Source organism: Scophthalmus maximus, chromosome 16 (genome assembly GCF_022379125.1).
Source record: "Scophthalmus maximus strain ysfricsl-2021 chromosome 16, ASM2237912v1, whole genome shotgun sequence".
Classification (NCBI taxonomy): Eukaryota; Metazoa; Chordata; class Actinopteri; order Pleuronectiformes; family Scophthalmidae; genus Scophthalmus; species Scophthalmus maximus.
This window is the reverse complement of record NC_061530.1, coordinates 16,345,800-16,365,000: the sequence shown is the minus strand read 5'-3', so window position 1 is coordinate 16,365,000 and position 19,201 is coordinate 16,345,800. Positions and strand designations below refer to the sequence as shown.

At 45.8% G+C, this 19,201-nt stretch overlaps 2 protein-coding genes across 2 annotated transcripts in view; both read right to left on the bottom strand.

Annotated features, from left to right (window-relative positions):
- prkcea (protein kinase C, epsilon a) overlaps positions 1-6,578 on the bottom strand; it is a 27,455-nt gene extending 20,877 nt beyond the window's left edge. The window contains exon 1 of the mRNA XM_035613025.2: positions 5,239-6,578. Coding sequence (XP_035468918.2) covers positions 5,239-5,583 — 345 coding nt within the window. The 5' untranslated portion in view covers positions 5,584-6,578. The remainder of the gene's footprint in view (positions 1-5,238) is intronic.
- A 2,740-nt stretch (positions 6,579-9,318) lies between these two features.
- On the bottom strand, positions 9,319-12,578 carry six3b (SIX homeobox 3b). The gene is made up of 2 exons (XM_035613927.2): positions 10,771-12,578; positions 9,319-10,098 (listed from the first exon to the last, which is right to left on the bottom strand). The coding sequence occupies exons 1-2, from the start codon at positions 11,463-11,465 to the stop codon at positions 9,963-9,965; spliced, it is 831 nt and encodes a 276-aa protein (XP_035469820.1). The 5' UTR covers positions 11,466-12,578; the 3' UTR covers positions 9,319-9,962.
- Between the last annotated feature and the right edge of the window lie 6,623 nt (positions 12,579-19,201).

The window sequence follows — 19,201 nt, the reverse complement described above, 5'->3', positions numbered from 1 at the left end:
TGTGCATCTGTGTGTGTGTGTGTGTGTGTGTGTGTGTGTATGTGTGTGTGTTGATGCCAAGTGTCACACCGTGGCTGGCTGACATCTGACGTGGCCTGTGTCCCCGCGAGGAAACTTCAGAGTGCGTGGTCATCACAGCGTCTCAGCTCTCAACCTCCAGCCTGTTATATTTACATGTACACACGTTCACATCCACACCTCATCTCTCTCTCTCTCTCTCTCTCTCTCTCTCTCTCTCCTTCATCACCTGCTTTTTTTCCTCTTCTCCACAGCCTTCCCCTGTTTCCTGCATTTATTTCCTGAAAGTATTTTTCAGTTCCTTTTCCCCTCCTCCACAACTTTCTCTGTCTCTTCTGCTCTCTCGGCGGACATTTAACACCTTTATAAAAAAAAGGTACCTGAATCTGGTTTCAGCCTAATTTTATAGAACAATAAATTAAGCAGATGAAACAAGCCCCCCCCCCCCGATTTAAAGCAAGTATACTAATTCTCAACTGCAGTTAATAATCAGTATCAATTTGACCAACTTCTTTTGTCGGACTGGTAACAACACCAGGGTGTGTCCCGCCTGTCGCCCAATGTCACCTGGGATAAGGATTATGGCAAATGAGTGATGGTAAAATGAAAAAATAAAGATAAGTGAAATGATTGTTGCTGTGACATCTGTTTGGTGACATTAAAAGTTTAGATGCGTTTTTAAGCTGCATTTACTTCCAGGCTGAGTAATGTGACTCAATCTCTTTTTCCTGCTCCTCTGATTTGCAAGCCCACGAGCATCCGGGGCTTATGGGTGTTTGTTAAAAAACACAAATACAAAATAAACAATGACACAATACTCCTGAAGAGTGTTGATTTCTTCTGGAACAGAACCCTCGACCGTTTTTTGGCCAAGACTAGCTTAGTGTGAATTTTTTTTTTCTTTCTTACTGGCACATGCTTCAAGAAATATTATATCATATATCACAGCTGCTTTTTACATAGGCCAAAGTCATAACACCACCTTTTACTAACTGACTCAATCTTCACAAGTAGTATAACACATTACACTCTCTAAAAGGCCGATAACCGATATTTGAAACCGATATTTGTCTGCAGTAAAAACCTTTCAACATGACCTCCACCAAAAAGGTGCAGGGAGCTATCAGCAGCATTATTATGAAGTTGAACAAAAACAAAAAAAATGGACGGGACATTACTTAAGTCCACAGAGTCGTGACCGCGGCTGCGCCCGAGCCGAATATTTAAAAAATGAAATTATCTTAGAGGCAAATCAGCAAAACAAAAAAAGGCAGATACCGTTTATCATAAAAATGTTGAATATTGGCTCAGATAATCAATCGACCTCCTGGGGTTGTAGCTTTTTGACATAAACTTTATGCCTTTATGACCCGGAGGCTTTTTAAAACGTAATAACAAATAAGTGGTGTAAATAACTGTGTAAAACACGTTTGAACCTGTCTGAGGTTTTCGAGTTTGACGGGCCCAGTATAAAATTGCGTCATGTTTAGCTGAGAACCTGCAAAACACGATCACTGCAATTAAGCTGCAGAGTGAAGAGGAATATCCCAGTTTTTTTTCCACCTTTTAAGGCCTCGAGTTTAAATGCTCCAGATTACTCAAAGAGCCACCGCAGCTCTGTTCTACTTTCTTTTTCCTCTTTTCTTATCCCCACTCCCTCCCTGTACCCCCCCCCCCCCACACACACACACACAACTCTCACCTCCCCATCTCTCTCTCCCTCGTGTTTCTGTGGGTGAGAGGCTGTCACCAAGGGGACAGGCTGCCAGTGTCACCATGGGGATGGGCTCCGCGGAGCATCTCAATTACTGAGTGGGGACAATTAATAAGCATCAAAGCCTGGTTAATATTTCACCGGCGGCGGCACAGAGCGGGATCCTGGCCCACGGCGCTCGGGTCCACGGGAGATGGATCGCGGCGGGGTGGAGGAGGGACGGAGGAGGAGGAGAGGAGGCAGAGACGATGGGAACGACAGCGCAGGGGCACGAGCGACCGGGAGAAAGCGACGAGACGAGAAAAGCAGCAGAAGGGCGGAGGAAGTGAGAAAGATTGAGCTGAAGTGCACGAGGCTCTGTGTTCATGTGGAGCAGCAGGAAGATTAACGTTGGGTACCACTCCGGCCTGAGTCTCAGGCCTGAGTCTCACTACGCGTTTGTTTTAAGGCATCATTTGGGATAACTTTGACAAAATCTCATTCATTCATTTGCGTTTTTAATTTGTCGCCACTGATGTCGTACCTAACGGAAAAACAATTCTAGTGGCTCTGTGGTGCTGAACTGAGTAAATTGCTAACACGCTGATGCAGGCACTGTGCAATGATTATAACCATGATCACCATCATAATGCATTGCGGTAAGCGCGATGATTACATCTGCTAATTAGCGCAAAACACAAAGTTCAGGCCACTGGCGGTGTCATTAGTTTGACGTACAGCGGCGAGATGTCTGAGCCGCTTCACCGAAAACCGCAAACGTGAATCACGAACGTCTGTGCGAAAACGTTACGACAGTAGGGCTGCGACTAACGATTATTTTCATTATGGACCAATCGATTAGTTGTTTGGTCCAGAAAATGTCATACAATGGTGGAAAATGTCAATCGCGTTTCCCAAAAACCCCAAGATGATGTTGTGTTTTGTCCACACAAGGTGCACACCAAAGATATTTAGTTTACTGTCACAGAGGTGCAAAGAAACATATTCACATTTAAGAAGCTGAAATCAAAGAATTTGGACTTGTTTTTTCAAAAAAACGACTTCATCTATCAAAATGGTTGGCGATTAATTCGGTAATCGCTTACTAACTGATTAATCGATTAACCGTTGCAGCTCTATATGACAGTCCAACCTGTTATTTCAGTCTCTCTCACGCACACAAACACGTTGACCCCTCTGTCACAGTCGGGACCGGCCCGACCGGAGCACCGGGAGAAATCCCAGGACGTCGTCGCCGCCGTTGGGCAGGTGGACGGGCAGAGAGCGCACGGAGGTTTTGAACCGAGGTTCCCAGGCAGGCCGACCCTCTCTGTGCACCCGTCAGTCGAGGGTACATGAGAGCGTAGTACAGGGAAGTGGTGAGTGATGGAGTGACGGAGGGAGGAGGACACGGGGGGGGGGGGGGGGGGAGCGGGTGGCACTGTGTCGCCCGCTGTGAGGCAGATGTATCGACGAGCCGGCCGGGCGATCAATGGGATGTGGTCAATCACCGGAGTGATCCATAACGCTGACCTTACTCTGGACGGCCGAGGAATGTGCGTGTGTGTGTGTGTGTGTGTGTGTGTGTGTGTGTGTGTGTGTGTGTGTGTGTGTGGTAATGTATACCAATATAGTATTAGGTTACACAACTACCCCCCCCCCCCCTTCATACACACATTAACCAACTTTTCAGTTTGATTCCTACAGATACCGTGGTGTGAAAACAAACATGAATTCATCACAATAAACATTTTGTTGCCTGTCTCTTTTTTTTGTATTACATCATGATCATGGTAATCCAGCTGAAGGCAGCGTCTGAGTATTTCAATAGAGGACATGGCACTAATGCCGTGAGCATAACAAACTGTTCACCCCGATGGATTATCTAACGGGTTTTAAATCGCCGTCATTTGATTTTGACTTTGCGTTAGCGAAAAAAGACACACAAAAAAAAAAAACGGCTGCCGGAGAGAGGTGGGACGTTGTTGTTATTATAGCCGGGAATACACTTTGGAAAATGGTTGGCAGCGATGGAAAATTTATGTCACTCGTAAGTAATTGGCTAAATGCAAAACAACATGTGGTGAATTTAAAAAAGGGGGCATGTCCTCGGCTGCCGAGATCGCTTGTCCTGACATCGCCTCCAATCGTCGGCCTCCCCCGTCCGACATAAAGACACGAGAGGGAATCACATCACATGTTTAAAATACTGGAGACAACTCTTGCGGCGCGAGACAACCAGCTCTTTATGCCCCCTCATGTACAGATCCACACGCGGCGCTCCGACATCACACCCCGGACGCAAATGAGATTACGTGACGAGAGGCCGTCACAATCGGAAGGAGCTTCAGTGGGATTGTGCGTCTCACAACCTGCAGGAACCAGGCTGCGGTGAGGTCCCTGAACACCTACGCAACTGGGTCTGCCCGGTAACTGTTTGGACTTCCGGTGCAAAAGGGCAGGAGGAATTTGACGAACCGAGGAAAGACCTCCGAATCAGATCCAACTCAAGCTCAAACATCTCCCACGTCACCGACGGCGAGCGGGTCTCGAGTGCGGAAAAACCAGACCGCTCTTCCATAGCGACGCAGAGCTTCACGACAGCGTCGCAGGTTCAAAACCAGACAGAGGTGGACCCACCGCTGCCCATCGGCAAAGAGACACGTAAACAGTTTGACAACAGACACAGTTAACTAACACACCGCTGCACGGCCATGGGAAGGGGCAGAAGATGGTGGCGATGACGACGGAGCTAAAGACTTCTTCTAAACGAAGCTACTAATGATCAGGTTTAAAATGATCTGAGGGGAATGTAAACATTTAACCTAAAAGTGAGCATGTGTGTGACTGAAAGGCCCAAAGAACGCGAGACGAATTGAAGTTGAGCTTGTTGAGTATAACGTGGTCTTATTGGTGATGAATCAGTTCCACGCAGTGAAGTGGCTGAAGTATATGTCGATTTTGAATGTGGGTAGGAGAGAACAATGGATCAGAGCTCAGTCTCGGTGGATATATCCTGTACGTTGGGATCAGTGCACCCCTGCTCTTGAGCAAGGCACTGACTTCACGATAGCTGCCAACTGGCCATGCCGTAATGTTGTGAACCCCTCGAGGAACGCGTGCACGTGATGAAGCTGCAAGTGAACAAATTCCTGGAGGAATCAGTAAAGGAACTTGGTTTTGGCTGGACGCTCAATGACACATATCCATAATGTGGTGAGGGGCCACCAGGCGTGAAGGACCTACAGTACTATGGGCCAGTTCCACTGTACATGGCCTTTTCAAGTACCCACAAGCACAATATGCACCACGTCAGATACGCCGCTAGGCAGCGAGTGCAACGGTGAGTTTGTTGCAGAACCCCGATGTTGGAGAAACCATTGGTTCAAACTGTTCCATTCTGAGCCTGGTGTTTGATATTGAATTTGATTTCACCTGCACAGGCACAGAATCTGGATGAAATGTCAGAAATATATTACCAACATGCAACCCGGAGGCCTCCGGGGCCCACGGACACGGCCACATACCCAGTCCTCATAGTGCCTGGTTCCGTTCTGCAGCAGGTCCTCCAGCTGGATGGTGCAGTTTGCCACGAAGTCGTCGTATCCGATGGGCGCGTCGTGGAAGACGGACAGCTCCAGGCTCCGTCCCTCGCGCACCTCGGTGCAGAACTCCTGGTGCCAAGCGGGGCTGTTGGTCTTGGTCCTGGTGGCGGTCTGGCCCAGCCGGGTATGGTCCAGGTTCAGGGCCAGGTAGGGGTCCAGCAGGAAGGAGCCGCTCTTCCCCACGGCGTGGCGCAGGGCCCAGGGGGTGGGCTTCAGGTCCACCGCCTCGCACACTCGCACCTTCAACAGGCCACTGAACACAGGCATGGCTACAGGCGGGATGTGTGTGTGTGTGTGTGTGTGTGTGTGTGTGTGTGTGTGTGTGTGTGTGTGTGTGTGTGTGTTGAGGCTGGTCAGCCTGTTCCTGCTCCTGTACACAAGAGTGTTTCCTTCCAATGAGCGGGGTCACTGCACAGTCCTGCTACATCCCATAATGCCGCTGGCTCCTTAGGCTCTCAGTCCAGTACAGCCATATCAGAACACTGTGTTATCCACACACACACAAACACACACACACACACACAGCTGATGGGTCCCTGGTGGGCTGAAAGGCGCAGTAACAACGCAGACTCACACCCCTTCACAGGTCGCTGTCTGGACGCCGCCTGGTTGGTTGACGGTCCCGTCCCGTGCGCAGGAAACAGGCCGGGATATAGACGTCTGGGCGGGGGAGGTGGAGGAGGCGGAGGCGGAGGGAGGTTGGTCGGTTGGTCGGTTGCAGGTTAACGGGCTCCCGGGTGGGTTGACGAGGTAGAAAGCCCTGCGCTGCGCTGCGCTGCGCTGCGCTGCGTGCCGTGTTGTGGAGCAGCCAACCTCGCGGTCCGTGTGCGCGTCTGTGCCGGGGTCAGGGGGGGAGAGGGCGCGAGCAGCCGCGCCTAGCCATCCGGGATCGGCGCTCCTGAGTCCAGCCCGTCGCGGCTCCCTCTCTCTCCCTCTCGCTGTGATAAGCTCCTCGCCTTCGACCTCGCGGTACCGCGATGTTTGCGCGTCCTCTCGGGGGGGAAGCGGTGGCTGCCGCTGCGGCTGCCGCTGCCTCTTTCCCCGTTTGGCTGCCCGCGACAATGCGGTCTTTTTCCACGGGGCTCAGGACCACACCGAATACACCACGGTACTCAGGGGTTGGGTTTTTTTCTTTTTCTGCTGCTGTCGATCCTTGCGCGCGCCCCCCGTTTCCCGTCCCCTCTCTCTCTCTCTCTCTCTCTCTCTTTCTCTCTCCCTCTCTCTCTCTCTCCTGGAGCTGCGAGTGTGCGCGAGCTGCAGGAAATGCGCAAAACGCGTCACTCACTCACCCGCGCTGCCGGGCCCTCGCGCCCGGATGAGGGAAAAGAGAGAGAGAGTGTGTGTGTGTGTGTGTGTGTGTGTGTGTGTGTGGGTGGGTGGGTGTTTGTGTGTGTGTGTGTGTGTGTGTGCAGATGGAGGAGGTGCTTTTTTCTGAAGGGGGGTGGAATTCAGCCGCAGGCATGGAGTGTGCGTGTGTCATGGCCAGACAGCAGCCAATAGCGCCAGTCAATCGGCCAGTCCCTTATGCATGGTCACACACACACACACACAAGAAGCAAGAACGAGTGTCATTGCTCACACACTATTACTAGTCGCTGCATGACGAAACACGTCAAAGTCTAGTTTCCTCTCCTTCCTCTCGACTAACACGGTCACATTGTTGTGAGCTGCTGCTGCTGCTGCTGCTGTGTCATAATATCACAGAGGTGTGGCGTTGGCAGTTCCACTGCAAGAGAGTAAACTTCCACGGGAACCTGTGTGTCTGTAATTATTATTATTATTATTATTAGTATTATTATTATATATACACAGTATCAGGTGTCTCTGTACTCATCTGCATTGGAGGCCTGTTAAGACACCTGCCTACCTGTATTAATTCTACACATGTACGTTTTACCCACCTGACCTGTTTATCTGGTCAGAGCTCAGTCGGTTTTATTTGTTCAGCCCCAAAATCACACATCACATCCTCTACCCTTAAGACTCTGTATAATCCAAAAGTGAATGTCCACACTAATTAGTGCATGGTTGTTGTTGTTGTTGTTGTTAGTTAAAATGATCTGTTGCAGTATGGATAGTTAATATTTAAATGGATAAACAGTAAATAAATGTACATTACCATTCAAACAGTATAATTCTAGTGTAGTTATTATAATTACTCTAACAGTGTATCTATCTATCTATGTATCTACAGGCGTGGCTCAGCTGCGCCATCTGCTGGCTTGCAGGACGAATGACCGGGTCGATCATGCTTCCAGCACGTGACGTGTAGGAACGCTGTGTTCAAGTGCTCCTCGTAAATTTAAGCGATACTAAATGTAAGCGTCCAGATCCTCAAGTAAAACTATTAATAAAAGATGGTATGCAAAAAAATACTCGAATACAAGTCAAATCCCTTTGGTCAAAATCTAAAATATTTTTTTTAAATGAAATAAAAAGTTAATTATCATAATCAAAATTAAATATATTCATCATGCAGATTATGTATTAATGTTTAAAATGAACAATCTTTTTAATTTAATAATATTTAACCGCTGTTTTATACTGTTATAAAAATGCACCATATTGTTTTAAGATGGTTGTATGTTTGATCCTTCAAAGAAACTGGTGATTATTAAATAAATAATAAATAAATTAAGTTGAGTAAAACGTACAGTATCAAACAGCTTTAAGTAGTAAGGATCAGAATTAAATACTCAAGTAAAGTTAAAAAAAAACTCTGAAATCATCATCATCATCAGCACCTCCGTAAGATTTCTATTGCTTCATCCACATCTTGTATAATATGGACAATACAGTGAAATAACGGAAAGTATCACGATTTAATGTCACTATTAACATAACCAGATGATTGTATCCGTCCAGCCTGATTCGTGTTTACTTTCAATCGGTTTATTTTGACGAGAAACGAAAAGGTTGAGTGGAATTTGGTGGTTGTTCAGTTTGACCATTGGGTGGCGCTGTTCTGTCTTCTTTCTCACCGTGTGCGTGTTGGGTGGGAGACCTCCAGAGAAACCCGTCACTCAATGCACATCAGCAAAAGAGAGAGGATGAAACATAAATATGTCTCCTCAGGTGACATGAAGAAAAGAAAAAAAGGTTGTGCGTGTTGGGACTTTTTATCTGTGTTTTTTTTTATTTTGTCAAAGGTGGAGGAAGTATTTTGGAGGAGCACATCCTATTCTTTTTTTTTTTCGCAGGAAATGTCTTGGACAATCTTGGGGAGATCGGATTTAACAACTGTACAAGAAAAACTCAAAAAGTAACCAAACTCAATGTTATCATCCATGCTCTATAAGCTTATTACCATTTATAAATAATTTGATTTGCTGTTACTCAATAACCGTCCATACAATTTCAACGCAGGGGTCTTTTTTTTTAAACGAGTTGCATACCATAGTATATATTGAATTTTTAAAAGATCAATATTATCAAATTATAGATCAGAGAACATAATTTAACTATTAGCATGTAAAGCTTAAAAGCATTTATAGGGACACATTTATATTACAGACAGTTTTAAAGCCACCGTTAGTTAATTCTTGCTTAATAACACATTGTAAAGGCTCGTGTGTAATTATCCACTATAATCAATCACTGTGATACAGCACACATCAGTTAAGATAATGCCGGTATATCTGCCGTTATATCTGCTTACAATTGTACATAAATATATATTATTGATATAAAATAGTTAATTGAATATACTCCGATAGAAGTAAGTAGGTGTTTGTGGGAACAGCCATACGTAACACAGTAATATGGTGAATTTTTGAACATAATGTGCCCTAAATCGTTACAAACTCACACTCATACTCACAAACACACACACACTCACACACTCTCACACACACACACGCACGCACACACGCATGCATGCATGCACGCACACACACGCTCACACACACCGTCCTTCTGGATAACAAGAGCGGGCACAGTAGGTCATAAATTAGATAATTTTATTCATATATAAAATACCAAAACATTTTATTCAGCATCAAGTGGAACATAAAGTATAACATATCATATCATCACACACAGACTGAACGGTGAACTTTAAATAAAGTATGAGCGAAGGTATAAAGAAACGGACGTACACAAAAGGCAGACGTCGGGGAGGCTTCAGTGTGAATGATTGTCCAAAGCAGGGGACATCCAGGGGTCCTTCGGGGGGGGGGGGGGGCTCTAAAGACACATCTAGTTCCTTTTACAAAAGAAGAAGAAGAAATATCACACATACTGTAGTTTAGAGGAAAATAAGAGTGATAAGCTCCTCCGGTGTAGGAGTCCCTGAGTTACAGTCCAACATGGGTCTGTCTATATACGCTTGAGGTCTGTTTAATGCTGTGGGTCAACAGATGTACACTGTTAACATGATGTGTTTCAAAAATAAAAGATGAATCTGGGTCTGTGCTGCAACAGGTTGTCATCAGAGTACAGGAAACCAGCAGCACAGACAGAAATCTTTATATTAATATTTAGGACGAATCTCTTCAATGCCCTTAAAGTTTAGTGCAACCCAAACCCCCGACCAGCCTTTTGTCCGCATACATCCTCCTCTTCCTCCTCCTCCTGTGTCCGGTATACTCCACGGCCGACCATCACCGTGTCTCTATATGCAGGTCCATTTTTACAGATTTAAAGTCTCAGACATCCAAGTCGGAATCACTGTCTGTCACTGACAGAAGAGTTTGTCCATCCGCGCGCTCCGCGCTCCCGTCCGGACTGCACTCTCCTCCACTGAGAGCTCGTCCTCCGTCTTGACACATGTGGTGCTGCAACCTGAAAATGGAGAGAAGAAGAGACGGTGAGTCCAACTGTGGAAATTAAATAAAAACACAATCAATTAAAATCTGGTAGAGAAAAAAAAAACGTCTAGTAGAATTTTGTTGTATAAAACAAAACTCTTAAATAAACCTTAAAATTAAAACTAAATCCTTTGTCACAGCATAATGACAAATAATCTCTGTCATAACAACTTAGAGCCTATGTGCATGCGTGGTGAGCAATTTGCACCCACTCATGCACATTTTGCCTTCACCAAAAGGATGGTTGACCCGCACACTGACCCTGAAGCAAATTGTAGTCAGAGAAAGGGGAAGAAAGATCAGCCAGGGCGCACTGACAAGAGAGAAAACAAAAAACCTACGAGATGAATGGCTGCGCGCTTTTACGCATGAATGGCCCTTTTACGCACAACCTTGGCTGCCCGTCGAGAGGAAATTGCTTCGACGAGTGAGTGAATAATGGCAGGTGAGTGATAAATAAAGAGAGGAAAGAGACATTTTTGAAGTTGCCTAAAATTTTGAGAGCACTTTTGATACTATGATAAGAACAACGAGGCCAAGCTTGGCTGTTATTGCCTCCTTTAGGCAACCTCCCAGTTCAATAAGTGCAAGTTTAATATGCCAACTGTTACTCTCTGACAACTTATTTCAAGTCAAAGTCTCTGACCTGTTTTTGGCTGCTGCCGCCCGGTCTCTCTGTCTTCGGTTTTTGAACCAGTTTCCAACCTGAGTCGGGGTCAGTCCGGTGGCGTGCGCCAGCTCCCGCTTCTTCCCGGGGTTCGGGTACGGGTCCTGCAGGTACCACTCTCTCAGCAGCCCCCGGGTGCGCTCCTTGAAACAGTGCGTCTTCTGCTCTCCGTCCCAAATGGTCCTCGGTAGCGGAAACTTCTTCCTCACGCGGTACTTGTCCACCGGTCCGAGGGGCCGCCCCCGGAGCTTCTCCGCCTCCCGGTAGTGCGCTTCGAGCCACATCGCCTGCAGTTTGCCGTGCGAGGCGCGCGTAAAGCGGTGCGTCTCCAGGATGTGGTACAGCTCGCGGAAACTCCCGGTGTGGTAGGCCACCACGGCGCGAGCCCGCTGCACGGACTCGTGCTCAGAGATGGAGTCGCGGCCGTCCGAAGTCACCGGGAGAGACCACAGGAAGCGGGCCAGCCGCTCGATGTCCCCGGTCTCCTCCAGAGTCTCGCACACACTGGCGATCTGCGCCGCAGAGAAGCACAGTCCCGGGAGGGCCACAGGAGGGCAGGCGGAGGGAGGGTCCTCCGGGGACCGGGAGCGGGACACGACAGGGGGCCCATCCGCGAAGTGCGGCAGCAGGAGACGGGAGGCTGAGAAAAAGTCGAGCGGCGATCTGAAAACCATCAGGTCGACTGAGCGAAGCCCGCGAAGAGACGACGTGTGGCTGTGGAAAGAGTCTGATAGAAATCTGCTGAAGTCTGACTCTTTAGTTCACCTGGGAGTCAGGGAGGGGCCCCGAGTCTCACTCCTCATTGGTCGCTCCGGAGCTGATGCGGGGTTGTCATGGCAGCACTGTCAGTCACACATGAGGGTTTATCTCCCTCCTTTTTGTGCAGAAGCAGGACACACAGAGTCCCCTGCGAACTGCCCTTCTAAAGTTAACTATTCCATATAACAGAGATGTTTTGTGTGTGTGTGTGCGCGTGTGTGTGTGTGTGTGTGTGTGTGTGTGTGTGTGTCGCTGCTCCAGAAACAGAGGAAAACATATTGGACAGAAAATTCAAATCAGAACAAGCTGGACAAAAAACAAGAATTACAGCTGCACATCTGACTATAGCCCAGATTTCTGTTTTAACAGGCTTTAACAGAAGCCTCCGGATAGATCGAGACATTTTAGAGCCCCTGCTGAATTATTAGGGGAAGAAAAAGGCTCATGACAATTTACATAAAAATCCTCAGGACTCAATTAATGTTATTTGATTTAAAGTGTGTCTGTTAAAACTATTACCTGCACTTGAATTAGACATTGTCCAGTTCATTATTTGTGCTTTTAACTGCGTCTATACAGTTTTATCTTAATGTTTTACCATTTTTATGTTTCTGCTTCTTTATTTTCTGGAAAGCACATTGAATGACATTCATTTGCTTTGCCTTGTGTTGGAAACAAGTGTGAAAATTGATTTCTGTGACATTGTTGAGGTGTAAATTCCTTCACGGTTGTTTGATACTTGAAGGAACAGATATTGGTTCTCCTCTGTAGCCCCTAAACACCTGCCAGTTTCGTTTCTGTTTCATCCCATGTCTTTTGTTTCTGCATCACAAACGCCATATACAAACAGCGGCATAATCACGTGACAGAATATAGATTAAATAAATAATCAAAGGCAAGTAACAAGAAGACCATAAGCGCTTCTTAAGCAGGACAGTGATGATTAAGATGATGATTAAAAGAAAAAAAAAGTAGGATTTGGAAATGAACGCCTGACAAAACTGGACTAATAAACGGAAATCCCCCTCAACTAAATCTCATGTAACCTCTGTGGTCGTCTCTCCGGTAAGCTGCTTGCATCATTAATAGCAGTAATGTGGATGGCACCCGGTGTGATAGGAAAATCTCGTCCAGACCTGAAAGCGTATGTTTCTCTAAGTGTTCGCCCGCCACTCTAATCACTTTCCTGTTCTCTAATATCCATAAGTTCGGGGACACTAAGCCACAGGCCGAGCTCCATTCGGTTACCTTGGATTAACATCAGGCCCGTGGACCTCCCGCCAGCATTAGTCTAATAGAGCAGATTCAATCAACATTAACACATTTCGGTGGCGCTGAGCCATATGCCTGGGAGTGTGGCCCCCTTCGGTGCAGGATCAGGAGTGAAATATGAATATAAAGTAGATATTTTGGCACCAAAAAGTACACAAGAAAAACAACCTGCGAACAAAAACACAACACTATTTTACACCTTCAACGTGCACCGTCATGTTCTGTCAAACACACACATATGCACTCCTCCAAATGCCCCAGTGCAGATGTGTTGGGCGTGAAAAAGGGGGTCACCCAGCTTAAAAAGGGTTAATGCCAATTACCCCAAGAGACAGATGTCCCTACATGGTGGTGCGTGTGCCAGTTTTCACCCTGGATGATGCACTCATGGTTCGTGCGCCTCAAAGGCAAACTCTACTTGCTTTGCTGAATCAAAATCAAATAAGCCAACATGATAACAACGGTAGCTCAACAGACTATCAAGAAACCTACAACAATAAGATTAAAATAAGACGTTAAATCTGTGAGAAAAAGTTTTTTCCCCTTTAGCTTTTAAACTCAGCTGTGGTAACAGAGCGTAACGATGACGTAAGAGGGTAATTCAGAGACATTGTCTGGAACCATGCGTCTCAGTTGTGAATTTGCACCAAATATCGCTGGGTTTTATTTCTCTACTTGATGAATGCACGGAGACGAGGCGGGAAAAGGGTGCAAGACTTCAGGGAAATAAGAGAAGAGTTCATTAAAGGGAAATATTTGCAAACAAAAACGAAAGGATTTGCAGATGTGTTGTGCAGCCAAGAAAGCTGTTTCAGTTTCAGCATCAGTTTTGTTTGTCTCTCAAACTCAAACACACACACACACACACACACACTCAGACCGACGAGCTCCTCCTGCTCTACTTGAGATGCCGGAGTCCACTGAGAAGCGCAGCATGTTGCTCTGTGTGTGTTGTCACAGCAGAACAAAGCACAAACACACACCACCGTCTCTGAGTGACAGTCATGGCCATGCAGGGGCTCCTCCAAGTTGAAAAGACATTCCTTCCAATCGGAGCAGGAAGGACACACCGAACACAGCCGAGGAGACATCCTCAAGGTGTGTGTGTGTGTGTGTGTGTGTGTGTGTGGTGGCGATGATGATTAGGGGACGAGTGTGTTGTAATGGTGACAATTAAGTCAATTCAGCTACATCTCCTTTCAGCGGGAGAACAATTAGGCGGGGAGGAGGAGGGAAAGCGGAGCTGCCTAAAAGAAGGTGGATGACACCACCAGGGTGGCTGGAGGGGCACAGCGAGGAAGTGAATCCCCTTCTGCGTCTCCTTGTCCCCCCTTCGCAAACAAAAGCCCTGCTCCTAATTAACCTCTCCACAACTTAATACTGACCTCTTAAGCCCTGAAACTTTAACCCCCTCACCCTGCCTCATGGAAGAGGCCGCACCGACTCCCCCCGCCCCTAACTCCCCCCCCCCCCTCCAAAGCCTCCCCCTCGTTAAGCCACTAATCACTTCCTGAGTCTTTGTTGTGCTTTTGTGCCCTTACAGGGTTCCAGGAGAGTCTGGTGCACAATGGTACCCCCGCCGAAAAAAAAAGAAAAGAAAAGAAAAGGAAGGAGGGAGGTAAATTGTAGCAGAGGGAGACGGATGAAAATTAGGACGTGGAGAGAGTGGGAGGACGTCACCTTTTCAGAACATGATCCCGAACGGAGCTGGACAGGTAATCAATTAGTTGGGCGGCAGCGAATTGATTCAACGCGCCTTTTAATTGAGTTGATTTGAAACAAAGCGGGAGATTGTTTGCGTCTTCCTCGTCGTCATATTGGTCCAAAGGAAAGAAAAAGATGGCGGCACATGTAGACAGAGGGATGTGGGCTTTGTGTTGTGTGTGTGTGTGTGTGTGTGTGTGTGTGTGTGTGCGTGTCTGTGTGTGGGTGAGTGCGAGTGTGTGTGTGGTCACCATTTGACCACTTCTTGACCTTGTGTCACACACAAAAACAGAGGAGGAGGACAGGTACTCAAGCAACTGTACCTGAGCAACTAATCCTGCCCCCTGATTGGTTTGTAACCCAAGACCTCCGAGTTAATCCCCCCCCCCCCCTGTTTTTATTGGTGCGGTGCTGCTCCAGCTGTGTGAGTGCTGAAACAGCTGGAGAGGAGAAGTCTTTTGCAGGACAAAAAAAATTGTGCAAAAACATAACCAGGTCTGTGTCGTCACAAACACACACACACACACACACACACACACACACACACACACACACACACACACACACACACACACACACACACACGCGCACACACACAGATGCTCACCAACAAGCATCCACATATGACAGATGGGTGACAAAGCACAAACACCTTGCAGACACTGCAGACGAATTAACAAAATAATCAGATGATTTTGCGTAATAATTCCTCAGCTGCTTTCATGGTGTTTTTTAGTTTTTTTTAAACTATAGTCGAGGCCAGCTGGGCCAGATATAACGGAAGTAATTGCATCATTATCCTGTGTGTTGTTTAGTGTCGTCTCAAACACTCGGGATGCAGACAGACAAACACCAGCGGCCAAAAATACAAACAGCTGGAGCCCGAGCAAAGGTCTGGCATGACGCACACACACGATCATACAGATGTGACCGTCAACATGGCACAAACACACGGCTAATACACAACCTCCTGTTACACGACTCGGGCAAGAGAAGGAGAGACTGTGTCCGAGAGGAGGGACACATCAAACTTCTTCTCTTACTATTATTGTAGAACAGTTGTTCCTCAACTCAGTGCGGCTTTTGCCTCTCATTTAGATTTTTACATTTCGTAACCACGTCCATCTACCTACACTGTTCGTCATAAAACTGGAGGAGACATAAAAGAAACCCACGGAAGATAGATTATTCAAAACACCACATACCTAAAAAATATTGCAAGAAAAATCAAAATGAAACCCACATATTTAAAATCCAAACAACTCATGTTCACAACAAAATGATACTTAGTTCAGAAATGTTCATCTTCCTCAATCCCATGATTTTTTAAAACCCATTTATAAATAGTTTATTGTCATATATAATACAAATATAGCCCATATCCCCAATTGGTTTTACTATTTTTTTCAATGATACTGTCTATTTCATACATTTGATATTATAATTTAATTTTTTACTAGTGAAATTATGTTTTTTGTGGGAGTGAGACACATCTTAAATAATATACATACATACATACATATATCTATATATATACACACACTTCTGTGTCTGACACTGAGTCATGTTTAGGATCAAAATGTTGTACTTTTTTATGGAATACACAAGATGAAATAACATAAACGTTTCTCAGCGCAGGAACTTATGTAGCTATGATTTTGTTTGTATAGACTGGACAAATCAGAAGTGCGTGTGTTTCTACTACTGTAATAGTGATAAAGACAATAAAGGAAATGACTAGTTGGATGGAAGGAGTCAATGTTGGAGGATCTACGGTAGGAGAGAGAGAGAAAGGCTGATGAGGCAGAACGAAAGTGGGACAATGACATAGGAATGGAAAAAAAGACAAGAGAGGATGAAATGAAGAATGAGTGAAAAGAGGAGGATGGTAAAAAAGAAAGGGAGGGAGGGAGGGAGGGAGGGAGGGGAGGCTGGCCCCTGTACTGTCTGGTGTGGTTGGGGGTAATCTGGTCTAATCTGCTGCATGTTAACCTATCTGAGCAGCAAGAGCCAGATTATCCCTCTAACAATGGCCACCCGCTCATCTGCTAAATTACTCCACTCAAAATCATATGCTGGAACACACACACACACACACACACACACACACACACACACACACACACACACACACACACACACACACACAACACACACACACACACACAACACACACACACACACACAACACACACACACACACACACACACACACACACACACACACACACACACACACACACAACACACGCGCGCGTGCGTGCACACAGATTTCAGGGAGCCATGAGTATTTATATTCCACCGTGTATGAATATTGCACTCCTTTGACCTCTTGTTCGGAGCGTTAAAATCAGACTCGGCGGAGCGGTGTGCGTCTCGTTCGAGTAACGCGGTCACTCGCTCTCACCCAAGGTCACTGTCACAGCCTCACTGTGAAAAGACAAGAGTGGGTGGAAGAGACAAGAAAAACTAGCGAGTGAAAGCACAGGAGTAGGTGAAAGACGAAAAGAAGGGAAGGTAACCAACAGCAACGAGAAAGAGAAAACACTTCCCTTCTTACCCGCTGACAAAGCAATTCAGATGTTGCTTTTTCTCTTTGGCACACGTTCTTTAGTGTGCGGAGGTCAGCCGGGTCAGCCGACCCGGCAGATGTGAGGGAGCACAACGCTGGCACCGAACACCTTCACTGTCCTTTCAGGAGAGGATAAACACAGGCAACACGAATACATTGTAGAAATATTGTAAGCAGGATCTGCGGGGGTTGTAAGGTCGTGGGCCGAGGAGCTCATGGGGGTTTTCACAGGAGCTGCCATCAATTCAAATAAGAGGAGAAATGAAGAAAAGAAAAAAGAAAAAAGGTAAATGAGAAAGAGGCAGGTCGGAAGAAGATATAACAACAGTCTGCAGCCAACCATGCCAGCAGCTCCGTGAGGCCGAGCAGCACAGGAGGAAAACAAAGCAACACAAACATCTGGATGTTCACGTTTTTCAGGAATCATGTTCATCATCAGCACAGTTTAGCCTGATAGCGTGCTGACATTTACTGAGGCCGATGGGCGCGACATTATCTTTATGTCCTCCTCATTGATGGCTTTCTTTCTTAGACTTGACTGTAATCCTTCCCTCTTAATATTTCTTTACATAGCAATAGATATTTAATTTTTCTATATTTTTATAGAAAATATATATACATTTTTTTTTTCTATATTTACTCTCTGTGGATCATTGATCACAGAAGAACATCAACCTCAGTGTAGCGCTACCGCAAAAAGTCAGGGAGAGCTGAAGTCACTGGGATCGATCCTCTGGGGACCATGCAGATCTGTACAAAATTCAATTTCAATAGTTGTTGAGATATTTCCGTCCGGGACAGAAGGCGGTGGACCGACCGACCGGCCGACATCGCCTCACACACGCAAGCTTGACTGAAAAAAAAAAGGAACGTGCATGTTGACCAGAGATGGAAGGAAGAGGCAGCAGATCTGTTGTTTTCACGTCATGTAGTTCAGTGGAAAAACAAAACAAATTAAAGTGAAAGAGATTAAAGATGAAGCGAGCAGGGGCGCACAGACACAGTTTTAACAGGTCAGTGTATCTATTGTTTTGTAATATGAGGCTTAATGTGGATCCAGCGGGTGAATCAGCGAGAGGGCGCACTCCGTACCCCGCCACCATCATCAAATTAAATTCACCCCCCCAAACACACACACACCACCACTGTGATATATTTGGATCGCTCATTCACACTCTGACACACACACACACACACACACGCTTCGCAATCCCATAATCCCAGTCCAGATTGAGAACACCTTTAAGATACGATGTGATTATGATTAGGGATTATGATCAAATTATGACAGAGTGACAGATTAGACAGGGGTTATGTATGTGTGTGAGTTTGTGTGTGTGTGTGTGTGTGTTTGTGTGTGTGTAGGAGATATACGGTGGCATCAAAGCAGCACATACATTTAATTTATGAAGATTTCTCTCTGTGCAGCTTCCTGCTTTAATTTGATATTTACACTTTATAGAGGAGAGTGAAAGAAATATTTGAGGGAATACAATTTAAAAAAAGGATCGTCTGAGTGAAGTGCATAAATTGGTTCTCCAGAGGAGTCGTCGTCTACCAGGCGGACTTATAGGACTGGATCACTTCCAAAAAATCAAATAAATCATCCCTTCGCACAGAGCATGTAAGATTCTGAAATATCCTTTTGAAAAACATAAGTCTCTCTCTTTCACTTTGTACATGTATGTAGTGTATGTATTTGTATGTGTTTTTTAAATCTTCAAATGTGTAGTGAGATTAATTTCCAACATCTAGACATGCCATGTGCATGTTTTCCATAATTTGTTGGTTTTTCGACCGGCGTGGTCCTAAGAAAAAAAACAACCCAGATTTAATTTTAACCTACGTTTTTTTTTTTTTATACAGTTATATTATGCTTCCGCAAAACTGGTTCATATAACAAGGATTGTGTGGATGCATTTTGCAGATGCACAGAGTCGGTGCTTTAATGAAGTGTTACAGGATAATGTGCAATCATCCAGAATTTGTACCAGTTTGAAGTGTTTGTTTGTGTTGTACCTCATGTCTATTCTGTACTTTTTAAATACTGTTTTGAATATTGTTTTATGCACATTGCTCGTTGTGTGTGCAGGGTAACTGAAC

Excerpts from the sequence above, each read along its gene's own strand:
- six3b (XM_035613927.2), bottom strand. The coding sequence starts at position 11,465 with ATGGTTTTCAGATCGCCGCTCGACTTTTTCTCAGCCTCCCGTCTCCTG. Across the intron at positions 10,099-10,770 it reads GCGGCAGCAGCCAAAAACAG|GTTGCAGCACCACATGTGTC; the intron begins GTCAGAGACTTT and ends CTCCATTTTCAG.